This window comes from Oculina patagonica, chromosome 8, assembly GCF_052425735.1.
Source record: "Oculina patagonica isolate OP01 chromosome 8, crgOcupat, whole genome shotgun sequence".
Classification (NCBI taxonomy): Eukaryota; Metazoa; Cnidaria; class Anthozoa; order Scleractinia; family Oculinidae; genus Oculina; species Oculina patagonica.
In genome coordinates this window covers 16,287,092-16,300,388 of record NC_135765.1, presented here as the reverse complement: position 1 = coordinate 16,300,388, position 13,297 = coordinate 16,287,092, and the positions used below count along the sequence as shown (strand labels likewise).

Genomic DNA, 13,297 nt, shown 5'->3' with positions numbered 1-13,297 from the left:
TGAGTCGTAGCCAAGTCCAATAACCAAGAATCAATTTACTGAAAGACGGTTTAATTAAACACCGCACAGCTGCTGTTTATACAGTAAGTTGGAGACTTCTACAATAAATATGATTCATTTTAAGCGATATTTGCATGCCCCCGCAGGGTTTTCGCCAAGAAGGAGAATTCAAACGACTTCTGGCGTTTGCGTTGACAGAGTTGTATTCTTGTTTGGGCTCCAGGCCGGAATATATTGAAAGCAGTTGGGCGCAAATGGTAGTTTAAAACGTTCTGCTGAACATTGTTAAAGTTTATCCTCACTGAGATCTGTCATTACAGCAAAACACGGCGAAATGATGTCAAGCTGTTGCAGTCGAGTCCTTGTAATTAAATTTTACGTGATCATTAATCTTTCAGAATTTTTGCATAATCTTTCAAAGGCCCCCCTGATAGTTTGTCAGCACAACCCGAGAACAATTTAGAAAACACGAGCCAGCGAGTGTTTTTAAAATCGTAATCGTCCCAAACAAAATAATAAAATCGTAATCGTAAAATCGTAATCGTCCCAAACAAAATATGATTTTCATTCAATTTAGCAGATCGAAGAGCCAAAATATCAAGCGAATAAATTTGCTGTAGTAATATGGTCTATTATAGGCTGTGGTACATTCCACAAATCGCCATTTTTTGTTCTTCTTAATCGACCACAAGCACTTTTCTTTTTCTCCTAAAGGCCGAAACCGCTAAATAAGAAAGAATATACCCGGTAACAGACAGCCAAACTGCTAGAGTGTCAGAAACACCCAACGAGGAAATTCAGTCAAAAGTCTTGGAATGTCGTTGTTTTGTTTTCCTACATTGTTTAGGGCATTTTTAAGGGATGTTTGTGTTAACCAACACAGTTAAATCTTTTCGGATTTACTAGCTCAATATCAAAGTAGCAGAAACTTTTAGGGAACAAAATCTCATTACCCGAAGCTGTTGTAACTTTTCCAAACATCGTAGCTGGCGTTTTCCAGTAACCAAAACAACAGTTTACTTCTCCAAAAGAAACAGGTGTTATATTTCATATATAACGAAGGTTCGAGCTGATGACATAAACATCACGCATTACATGAACAAACGATGACACTTTCCAAGGGGGCTTTAAAAATTTTAAGGAAATTTGTCCAAAAAGAGCGTAAACAAATGTAGCTGACAACTTCTGTGTTGAATGAATGTTAATCAGAAGTTGCGTTACCTCGCAGCGTGACATCCGATATTCGATATACAAAACTTCTTTCGAGCGACATGCAAGATCAAGCGCTGTCTCCTAATTGCTTACACGGACCGACCACACAGACCCATTGTACGCAGTGATCTGTTCATGCCTGTCGATTGAATTCAATATAACTCGTCAAACATATAATTTGTCTCTTTCGTTTGTTCTTTGTATCAATCCTTCCTAACTTTCCAGGAATATTTTTCTTCGTGTTTTTTTCGCGGCAATTTATGTTAACTTGATCTCTGTCCGCAAAACATTTATTCCTGCAGCTAGTTCCCAGTCCCATTCGGTTCTATCGATCGGTCGATTCAGCGAATGCAGCGCTTCGTGACATAAGGTGAACGACTCACGTCATCGCCTAAAAAAACAACTGATTAATAGCTGTGGCAGCTGTAGTGACAACTATCCCTAGTTTAATGATTGGTTATGTCAATCTGGTTCTGATAAAATGAAAATTGAAAACACTTTAACGGCGTCTAAAGCAATGATGCCCTGGCATTTTGCGGGCATAAATTAAAATGCATGTTATCTCTTAAATATAATAGCAAATCTTTCGAAAAAAACTTCTCTTATTAATCTTTATTTATTTATATTTTATATAAGGAACACTGATAAGCACGGAGATGACGCCCTTTCGTATACGCAAGGTAATACTTTTTCTTACACCGCGAAAGTACACTGTTATTTTAATGCTACCCCCGCTTGTTATACTAAAAAGCAGATACAAACGCACAATTGCAAAGCTCCCTTTTTCCTGCTATAAAGCTTAGATTATTGTAATAATGTAGTATTCCCTGAATCGAATTCGCTGCTTCTAAACTGTACAATTTCGTAACATAAAGTAAAGATTAGTTATGCTTTAGAGGCATTTATTTTCTACAAAAATGTCCTGGCCATTCTTGACTTGTTTGGACTTGCAGCTGGACTTGGCGAAGTATTAAACTCTAATATAATTATTCAATTCAGTTATAGTCAATAAAACACCGTATCTTTTCACAAAAGATTTCAGTTCGCTTGCAATACTTATCTAGTTGTTAAAACATTGCGGAAATTAAAGATACCAAGAAACCATATTTAGGTATAGTCCATATATTATATGTACTAAAGGATTTTAAAGAAAGACCTGTCATGCAAACTAGTTGTTCATTATAAACTATCAACTTTGAATCAACAGTTCGAAATTTTTGATCAAACCTGCAAGTGTTACGACTTGTGAGAAATTCGACGTTTCATAGTCCAAAGCCTTAAAATTCCAATCATTTTGTTTACAAAGGCTTCTTTTTTACGAAATATGTAATTTTTTCTTCACGAAGAAACTGAGAATCCAAGCGTAATTTCAAATACTGATCACTGCGAATTATTTTTTAAAAAATTGCGCAACGTAATAGCAATTCTTTCGCAATCTGATGAAAGGTGCCAAAAATACTTTACGCATTTAGCAAATAAAACTGTTTCAAAAGTTTTGAAAGAGAAAGCTCGAAAATACTTACGATTTCAACGGCATGAGAATATATTGCAATGCAAAAACGGTGTGCTTACCAATTGAGATTGGTTAAAACTGGGTAATCATGGAACCATAACCTAAAACTGTCAGATAGTTAATAATTCTTGGATTGAAATCCACAGCCTTTTTAATTAAATGTCACAATTAAAACTGAGCGCCAGGGAATCATTTCTATGTTAAATTCTGTTTTAAAATATATTGCATCTGGTCTTTTGTGAGCGATCAATCAAATTTCTACCCGGAGAGAGGGAGGGACAGGCACTGGCTGTTACAATCAATCATACTTTGTTTAACTTTTATTACCTTATCATTCATATATTTTCTCACTCCATGTTTCAATAGTATCGAAAATAAAACAATCCATTCATGTAAGAAGAAATTGTCATTTTTTTTTTCTTTTGGGTGTCGTCTGTATACACAAGATCACTAAATGTGACAAATCCAAAGAATTAAGATGGCAAATGGTGACTTGCAGCAAGGAGCTCAAAAGTGTGACCACTTTTAATTAATTTACATTCTAATTTCACGTGGTCATTCTCCATTCAAAGCCGAGCATAGCTTGCAGTTGATTTCTGTTTGCATCTGCACGCAAGAATTTGAATAAATTTAAAGCGACTACACTCAGGGCGCTTTCCATTCGACCAAAAAATCCGGTAATTTCGGAACAAGGACGAAAGGTACAGAAATTTCCTGGGAAAGTTTCCAGAAAATCCGGAAAGTGTTGACTTTCCGAAATGCGAACCATTCAACCAAAAACCCCGGAAACTCCAGAAGCAAAATCAAATGGAACTGAAAGTTCCCGGAAATTGTTTTCGAAAATTTGGGTCTACCTTGCGAGGTTGTCCTCTTTTCCGGAAATTTTGGAAAAAGCTACCATTTTACACTCAGCCTAAGTCAGGCTTCGGCAGAAAATTTAGCGATTTGTGCAGCTAAAAGCAGCTATATATGTTAAGGAAGCATTCTTGAAACTCCAAATAAAAAATTTAGGTGAACTCGGTTGTTTTTCGTTGTTGTTTTGCAGGCGGCAGCAAAGAAATGTACAAATATTTATAACGCGCGTGCAGGCTACGCCATTGTTTTGCTCATTAAACTTTTTGGGTTGGCGACGTTTTCGTTGCTTGTAGTGTGCCTTTTGAAAGGTCCCTGTATTTGTAGCCACGATGTCATTCTGGCGTTTATTTCAGTGCTCGGAATGCTTTTTATTTTCCAAAATATCGAGTTATATGTGCAGGAAACCGGCAACAGTGCATTATAATTATTTTAATGCACCGTAGAAATTTCCATATTAGACGCACTACCTGACCATATGCAAATTTTGTTTTGCCTTCCGTGCAGTCAACGGAAAAGTTGGAAAATGCTGTTCCATTTGCCACTGGAATTTTCCGGAAACTTAAATCAGAATCTTTGGTCGAATGGAAAGCGCCCTCATTCTCTATTTTCCAATTGCCCATAATGCACTTTGTTTGCCCCCCAAATTTTGCATAAACTATTGTTTTGGAAATATGCAGTCCTCCCAAGAGAATTTGAAAACAATAGGTTATGCAAAATTTGGGGTGGGAGGGGGGGGGGGGGGCAAACAAAGTGTATTATGGGCAATTGGAAAATAGAGAATGGGTTTCGTGCTGTGACACGCTATAAATTATCAATTTAAAAATTTTCAATTGCGCATTACAATATAATTCAAATTTAAATTCACAAGCTAAGAAACAAGGCATTAAATGTATATAACTATAAAAAGAAATGTACTATCAAAAAGCTTTTGAAAATAAAAAGGTCTTGATGGCTTTCTTGAAGCTTTGCACTGATGTCATGTTTTTTATTTCACTTGGAAGATCGTTCCATAATTTAGGGGCAGCCACATAGGGGCGGCCACATGAAAAGAGCGATCCCCAAGCAAGTGTATTGTAACCTTTACAGCAAGACGCAAGGCCGAAGATACTCAATAGGCCCTTTAAATAACCCTTTTTGCGTTGCCTTGTCAATCATAAACGACGCCAGAAACAATGAAAAGACCCTGAAGAAATTGGTAAGATTGACAATTTTGAAGCCACTGATGTTAAAAAGCGAGATTTTATGGCGGTTTGGCAGTGTGAAAAATATCATCGTGCTTCCTTCCCCCCCGAAATACGCAGCGAATAACTTTTCTTTTTAATACTCTTCAGATCTTAAGACATGATCAATAGACTAAATTGTTTTGCTCTTCAAATACAACGCTGGCTTTCAGTTTGTTAATCTCTCGAGAGAAATTGCACTCTATTGTAAAAGTTAATTAAAAACAAATATATGACTACAGAGAATCAAAAGCTCTTGTTTCATAATTCCTCTTTTACTTGGTCTTTGTGGGTCTGCTTCATATGCGATCTATATAGCTCCCTCTGGTATCGATAGATGCAGTAAACTGAAGGCCCGGCCAAACACACGCAACATTATATTTCAACGCAACATATCCTAATCGTTTGGCCACCCTGTTGCAACATGTTGTAATATGTTGGATGATGTTGGACCAAGTTTAGAAATGGTCAAATTTTTCTCCCAACATCTCGCAACATTTTTGGTTGTTACATGATGTTGTACTCGTTTGGCCACGTTCGTGCAACATTGTTGCGCTGGTGCATGCGCACTAGTTCGATTTGTGCCATCCAACATGATGCAACATATTGCAAACGGGTGGCCAAACGCGTGCAACATGTTGTGGACAGCAATGTTGCGATATGTTGCCTTGAAATGTTGCGTGCGTTTGGCCGGGCCTTTAGGTTGCTGTGGAAAAATAAAACAAAGCGACCTTATGTTCCCTTATATCAGGAGAAATATCACAGTTGCAATCATAGTAGTTTTAACAAAAGACTGTTCAAAGTATTTGATTTTGTTTCGCCTTAATCCCCACCTGCCAATTTTTCCCTCTGCCAAAACTTACGATGCCGGTCTTCAACTCCCGACTAGTCACTTCTTCTGGCTTTTTTCTCAATATCAACCTGTAAATCAACTTATCCGTAACTAACACTGAGTTCGTTTTCAATTAACATACACTAACGGGTGTCTCAGCACAGCTGACTTCTAGGCGTGTAGTAAAATTTATCGACGATTGAATCGACGGAACAAATTTATTTGAGAACATAGATAAATGTCGACTAACGTGATGAATTTCAGTTAAATTATAACGTCGAGTTCTATTTCGCTGCAAAAAATCAATGTTCAACAGCAGGTATACGAAAGTTTACCAAAATTAACTTCAGTCCATTATTTATCACAGAAAGCTCGCACATGGCTTTGCTATCGAATATTGAACCGTATGGTCCGTATAACGTCGGATCATGTCGGTTGTCTGTAAGAATATATTTGTCGCTAATCGGTAATTTTTTCCTCGTTTTGTCGGTAGTCGGTAGTATTTTTCGCCCTTTGTCGCTAGTCGGTTAACCCCATTCAGACCCTCCCAATACACTTACATATTTCCTATTTTATCCCGCAAGCAGAGTGACAAGAACATCTTCCCTGCCCTGAGCTGGCTGAGTTCACCAGTAAAGGGCTGACGAATTACGATATGCCATGTTATTTGAATAGCCCGCTTCTGTTGATCTATAACTAGAAAGCAATGCGGATCAGTATGTTCATTTGGACTTCAAGTGCAGTCAAGCTATCATAAACGAGTATTCCAAGAGTTTGCAACGCATTGGCCGTTTTTATACTAGAGACGTGTTGCCCGTCTGGACGAGTTTCGGCAAACATTTTGTTGCTCGTCTGATTGTGCGTCTCCAGCATAAAGACGGGCACAAGACGAGTTACCTGTCTAGACGAGCTACTCTCCGAAATGCGTCTTGAAAGACGGATAACGAAAGGAAGCTCGTCTACTTGTGCCCGTCTTTATACTAGAGACGGATAACCAGACGAAGAACGATTTTTTTCCTAAGCTCCTCCAGACGGGCCATAAAAACGGCCATATTATTATTGTTAAACTTGTAGTTGACGTTAAAGGAATTCAGTTTCTCCTCAAGCCTAACGAACAGTTGTCATCTGTTTCGTTCAGTAGCGGTTCACATGATTCGATAATTCTCGTCCTCGCATTGGCCTTTTCGCTTCTCTTAGCCGACGGGGCCTTGCAATTGGCACGAGAAACGAAGGGCTTTGGGACACAGGATTTCCAGACATAGATTCTAGGACTTCCGGTTTTTATTTATGATGTTTTTATGTACCGTGTGAGAAAGTCCATTCTCGTACCTCGAGTCTTCGTCCCTTCTGCGCAGGCTTGAAGAAACGTTTCCTGACCGCGGGTCAAAGGGAACGAAGACCGTGGGTACGAGGATGGAGAAAGTCATGGCATTTTACTTCCGTTAAAACACCAAATCAAAAACATTCGAATGAATTAAAAAATCCTATGTCCCCAGAGCCCTTCGTTTTTCGTGCTAAAGCCCTGCTGGCTAAGAGAAACGAAAAGGGCTATGAGTATGGGTAAGCATACCCTGGGTACCAGAGGATTTTTCTCGCGCGGGGTGGATACTTCGGCGGCCGAAGGCCTTCGCCACAAGTGGCAACAGAGACATGACCGACACCGGAAACTGCACAAGAAAAACCTCTGGCACCCAGGGTAGGGTAAGCAATTTGGAAATAAAAAAAAATCTAATTTGTTTTTAAAAAAAATTTCGATTTACTTAGTAATTTTTACCGAAATGAATTTAATAGTTGTTATGACGAATACAAAAATTAAGCACAACTTCTGTGGTAACTGTTAAAACTAAGGAATTCTGGTAGAGTTTACGAATAAACGCAGTTGCTTTGTTCTCCTAAGAGTCTTTGTTTCTTCATTTATCAATAATTCTTGCTCAGTGCTTAAACAGTCAAATGATGAGATATTTCTGCTCAGCATAACCGTGTTAGTCTGTAACAGGTTTATGTATGTCTTTATTTAGTGGCCACCAGAAATCCTATAATCGAAATACAGGCGTACCTCGTTTAGTTTTAACTTAGCAAAACCTCTAGTGTTCACAGTTTTGCCCTCACCAAGGAGGGAGAAGCAATTCTTATTATTTATAAGAATACGTTCTCAAGAGACCTCAAGAAGTATGGCGCGCTGTTGTTTTACAGTTGCTGTGGTTTTCATCTTAGTTTGCATTCAAGGAGTTGTTCTTGGTAAGCAAGACCTAAATGAAATTAATTTAAAACTTCATTAAATTGTCGAGGAATATAGCTGTGAAAACTAACTGTGGACACTTGACGTAAAAATGGTGAAACGTTTTTACTGAAATGAAAGAATATCAAGGTAGTTTTAGACATGCAAAGTTTTGCCCTTTCTTTATTGCTTTGTACAGTGTGGTCATTTTTGAAGGCGTAGTAAAAACACTTACCTTATTCTTACTAAATTTCGCGAGTACTTAATTTCGCGAAGAATCAAGAGCCATATTTCGCGAGTACTTAATTTCGCGATTTTGAGAGGAAGGTGCAATTGGAGTGTATTAAATTTCGCGATTTTTACCTATTCTTCAATATGAAGCTTTGACCTCGAAACTGTAACAACATATTAATTAATATGAAAGTCATCGTAAAAACAGCAAACAACAATATACGCATAACAAAACATAAGATATTCAACGGTCTAAATCCCTAATAGGTTCATCTACGACTGCAAGAGCGAGATTTTGAGGAACTTGGCGGCAGAGAACAGTTCGAACAGTGCGACTGATAGAGTGGGAGATAACTAATGGACAAAATTAAACAAGAAACTCCTAAACATGAAGCTCAGATATGTTAGAATAACTATGATAAAACAGATCGAATTTCATTATTTTTTGTATTACAGTGGAACCCTGATATAGCGATCCTCGATATAACGATATTCCCGATATAACGATGAATATTCTGTGTCCCGTCAAAAGTTACAGTAAAGAGTATGGGACAGAACCCCGATATAACGATCTTTGATATAACGATATTCCCGATATAACGATGAGAATTTAGTGCACCGAACGTAAAGTATTTCCCGATATAACGATATTATCAGTACTCAGTACCAATTTAAGCAAAACATTGAATTTAAAACAATAACCTTACAGTAATCGAGTAATCTCTAATGTTTCTGCCAACAGCTTTGTACAATTATATACGAAAATGATACTGTGTTTTAACCCTCTTTATCGACTTTATCCTCTTTATCGTCCTTGTCATTCAATAGTTTTCTAAGTTTCAGTATCTTTGATTAAGTTAACCCCGATATAACGATATACTTTTACTGCTCCCTTGGCATATCGTTATATCGGGGTTCCACTGTATCAGTACGATATTAAATTTCGCGATTTTAAACTTCGGGTGCCCTTTATTTCGCGGGTATTAAATTTCGCGAAAATCGCGAAAATCGCGAAATTAAGTGAGAATAAGGTAGTTATTACCAGGGCCGTAACTAGCAAGAAGCAAGACGAGGCACTTGCCTCGTCTTAGATTTTAAGCCAAAATTTAAAACAAAAATGTTCAGGTGGGAAAATAATCCCCAGTTAAACATTATTGATTTTTCTGAACAAATATACCTCATGAAAAATGTTAAAAACAGTGTCCCAAAGCTTTTAAATTTCAAAATTTTCTTTTCAGTCCCCGCTAATTACGGCTTGTGCTTTTGACGCTCAAAACTTTTGCCTCGTCTATGTCTAAAGTCTGGCTACGCTCTGATTACTTTCAAAATAAAACTGTTGTGGTGTGTCGGCGGGAAAATGAAACACTTAGTTAAATATCAACTAGAAGTTGATGAAAGTAATTTAACCGCTGAAGCGAATTAGGAAAAGCTGTCGTTTCTCGGGCACGTCGGGTAAGCCCTTCACATAATGCTTGAGATGACAATTCTTCAATGGGTGCTGAAACTCTACCGCAGAACGTTAAATAGAAGGTAAAGGAGCATAGCTCTTATTCACAATTAATTGTCTCCTAGCATTTCAAAGTACTTCAATACAAACGAGTAGAACTTGGCCAATTTTCGCTGTAATTTATGAATAATTAATAAGCAAAAACTCGTTTTCCGAATTTCTCGAAAACTACAGATTTTTAGGAAGTCAGGTTATTTTTTTAATATGATTCTTCGGCCATGTCCAGCGACTCTCGATTTTTCCAGTCAGGGTCTCTTAAGCTCTAGCCATATATCAATGACTTTCGGAGTAATAGGCTCGAAAGGATATTAGCGATATAAAAGATTAAAATGTAAGTAGTGAAAATGACTTAAGCAACTATTTTAAACGTTGTTCACCTTTGCATCCTAACAGGACAAACGCTTAATCGCCCCCTGAGGCCTGAAACTGCAAATGTTGTACCTCCAGGTAAATAATATTGAGGTTTACATTTCATTATGTGGTTGTGTAGATGCTCATCAGATAGTAAGGTGCTCTGACATCCATCTTCTAAATTTACCAACGTTGGTAGACTCTTCCAGGTTTTTTCGATAAAACAGTAGATATTGCAATCGGTCAAGTAGCGAACATCTATCGACATGGAATGTAGTATCTACAAATAGTAAGAGTCATGTCTTACAAAATAACGAAAATATGGTTTTACGAAATCGGCCAATTTACAGATGTTTGTAGGGAGGGGAGTGATACAAACTAGATACGTCTCACACAGACTATAATAATGATTTTGAGTTGTACTTTAAGTAGTATCGACAAATTTGCGCACATGAGTTTAATAAATATCATCATCATCATCATCATCATCATCATCATCGTCATCACCATCATCGTCATCATCATCATTATCATCATCAAGGGAAATGAAAAATTGTTTTAGATCGGGGGTAGTTCGACGTAACCAGTTGGTGATGGCTGGATCCTACGTACACGCACTGTATCAGGTAAAAAAGAGGTGGATGCGTCAATTAAAACCTTAACAACCGTTTAGTAACAAATATATGCGTATAGAACATAGGAAAAGATTACTTTGATTTATCTCAGGCACAGATCGCTTTATTGTGACTTTGGAGATATTTTCTGGTGCTCCCGATCCACAGTGGGTGATTACCCGGGATCACCCAAAATACATGGAATTGAAAACAGCGTTGAGTGATGCGACAACCTACAACCCAGAAAACTACACTGCACCTTCAAAGCTTGGCTACCAGGGATTTCTACTGCAGGTGGTGAAAAGCGGAAATAAGCAACCGGAAGTTCTGGTTGTGGGTCCAGATTCAAAGGATTTACAATTGCTATTACTCCAGACCATCCCGGATCATTGGATAGCAACAACTATCTACAAAAGTGTTAAGGAAGAAATCGAAGATGGAAAAGTTATAGCCGTAGAAAGAGTCACCGCTACAGAAGCCCCAAGTAAGCGCTATGCACCATGGTACAAACCTTCCAAATGGAACGACAATTTCTTTACAGTCTTCTTTAACAACTGCTACAACTATGCTAATGACATAATAACAGACACTTTTGCACAGCCTGGAAATGGAGGAAAACGACCGCTCCCTGACTTGTATAATGGCGAGGACCTCAAACTTTCTTCGCAGGCCGATGGATTGATATATGAGAAAGGCAAAAAACATATGTGCGCTCCTTACAACTCGGCAAGACACTTGGTTGCACTTTTTATTTATAACGGTATGTTACAAATTTAATTGGTTGTTAATTCGTTTTGTAACTCATATGCTACCAGCCACATGAGAGAAGACGGTCACAATCTATTCTAATGCATTTTCGGATTGATTATTCCAGCGGGAGATTATGTTAATAAATAATAATAAATATAAATTTATATAGCGCTTATATTATAAATATTAAATAGAAACTACCAAGAACTAAAACCTAATTAGTAGAAATGGATAAAAAAGCGGGTCGAGCAAAGGTCAGTTAGAACTATAAATTACTAGATAAAACATTTAAAAGGGAAATAAAACTTTTATCTATATAACTTGGAATGTTATAAACATTCTTAAAAAGATATGTCTTCAACCGTTTTTTAAGAATTGTCACGGAAGAGTTTAAGATTGACTTTTGTGGTAGTTATTGCCCTCGCGGGAATTTGGTCTCACGTATAAATTGTAACTACAATAACACAATCAAGTAGCCTGATGCGAACGCTCGATAAAGGTCTTATGTAAACCCGAGTTGCAGGCGAGCGTTTTAGCACTTTCGAACAGTCTCCCAATTTACTTAAACATGTCTGCACTTCAGTGTCGTATTCCTTGTGATTTCGCGTTTGTATTACCACACAGGACGACAGTACAGTTGTTTCTAGCCAGAAATTAAGACTACGTATAACTATAACAAAACTGAATACTACATTCATTAATTTTTCACCTTCATTTTATAATGAAATGTAGTACCGTTACGTTTCTAGTTCGCTTTTATTTCCATATTTCCTTGTTAGCACTAGTAAAATTACTAATTTTAAAAACACGAAACAACTTTTTAAAGACATTACATTAATAGTTTAAAACCAGATTTAAACACTCAAGTGCAGCATGTCAACACCTTTTTATTTTAATCTTTTGTTCTATTAGTAACGGTCTAAAGCTCACACTGTGAGTAATTACTGTTCTAGACAGTACCAGACAGTACCTGCCACTTTGTAACGGCTTTACCATTATCTTTTGTTATTGTAATTTTACTTTGTATACATTTCTATTTTTGTATTTGTAGCTTGGGTATATATATAGCCCTAGATTTTAAATTCTCAATAAACTGAAGATGGCATAAGTCATGCCGAAACATGTCTTTAAAAAGTTGTTTCGTGTTTTTAAAATTAGTAATTTCGCTTTTATTATAATAATTATTTTCAAACTTGAAATTGCTTTAGCTCATTTTTCGTATTTATTGTTTGAAGTGTTGGGGGCCACAGGTTTGTTAGCTATTAGCTATTACTTGCAACAGTCTTAAAACCAGAAGCCTAAAGAAGCTTAAAACATAGCGGTTGATGTGTAACCACTCTTTTGGGCTTGAAAAGCAAGGTGAGGTACAGCAAAAGCCATTAGAAAGCAGACATTTGCGTAACACACGAGGTTTGCGTTAGCTGCAATAGTGTGCCAAAATTTTCCTTATTACCACGTTCAACCCTGTTAAAAGACTTCTCTTACTTTGCTTCACAGGTACTGATCCAACTCTCTCATTTAATCGAGATTATCACTGGTACCGTTTGGATAATAACGGACACTGGTCTCACAAAGCTGGACGTACCCCCGCCACTGACAGGGATGGAAATGGAGATAAGATCCGCGATCCACGAACGGCCGCTCAAGGCCGTATTCCCTACGAATTTGTTTGTTTCATGACCACTAATAGAAAATCTGTTAACATTTGGTGAGGATGATTCCACAACCAAAATTAAATTTGTAATTGTAGAGCAAAGTTAGAACTTTAAGAGCACAAATACCCTTGCACAAAACTTCGAGGCAAATAAATGGGCTGTCTTAGCTCAAGTTTCCATACAAGTTAACTGTATTTACTCGTTTTTCCGACGAATTGGCTTTTTGAAGAAAAATAGTAAGAATATGGGCCACTAATTCACTCTCTGGCCATTTTTCCGTAATTAATTTGATTTAACTTAATTTATTTGTGATCTGCTATAAATATATTATGTAATCTA

At 37.3% G+C, this 13,297-nt stretch overlaps 1 protein-coding gene across 1 annotated transcript; it reads left to right on the top strand.

Annotated features, from left to right (window-relative positions):
* The first annotated feature begins 7,711 nt into the window (after positions 1–7,711).
* Positions 7,712–13,297, top strand: LOC144663947 (uncharacterized). The gene is made up of 4 exons (XM_078525049.1): positions 7,712–7,870; positions 9,982–10,035; positions 10,666–11,313; positions 12,801–13,297. The coding sequence occupies exons 1-4, from the start codon at positions 7,804–7,806 to the stop codon at positions 13,013–13,015; spliced, it is 984 nt and encodes a 327-aa protein (XP_078381175.1). The 5' UTR covers positions 7,712–7,803; the 3' UTR covers positions 13,016–13,297.

Excerpts from the sequence above, each read along its gene's own strand:
- LOC144663947 (XM_078525049.1), top strand. The coding sequence starts at position 7,804 with ATGGCGCGCTGTTGTTTTACAGTTGCTGTGGTTTTCATCTTAGTTTGC. Across the intron at positions 10,036-10,665 it reads TGCAAATGTTGTACCTCCAG|GCACAGATCGCTTTATTGTG; the intron begins GTAAATAATATT and ends GATTTATCTCAG. Across the intron at positions 11,314-12,800 it reads TGCACTTTTTATTTATAACG|GTACTGATCCAACTCTCTCA; the intron begins GTATGTTACAAA and ends TTTGCTTCACAG.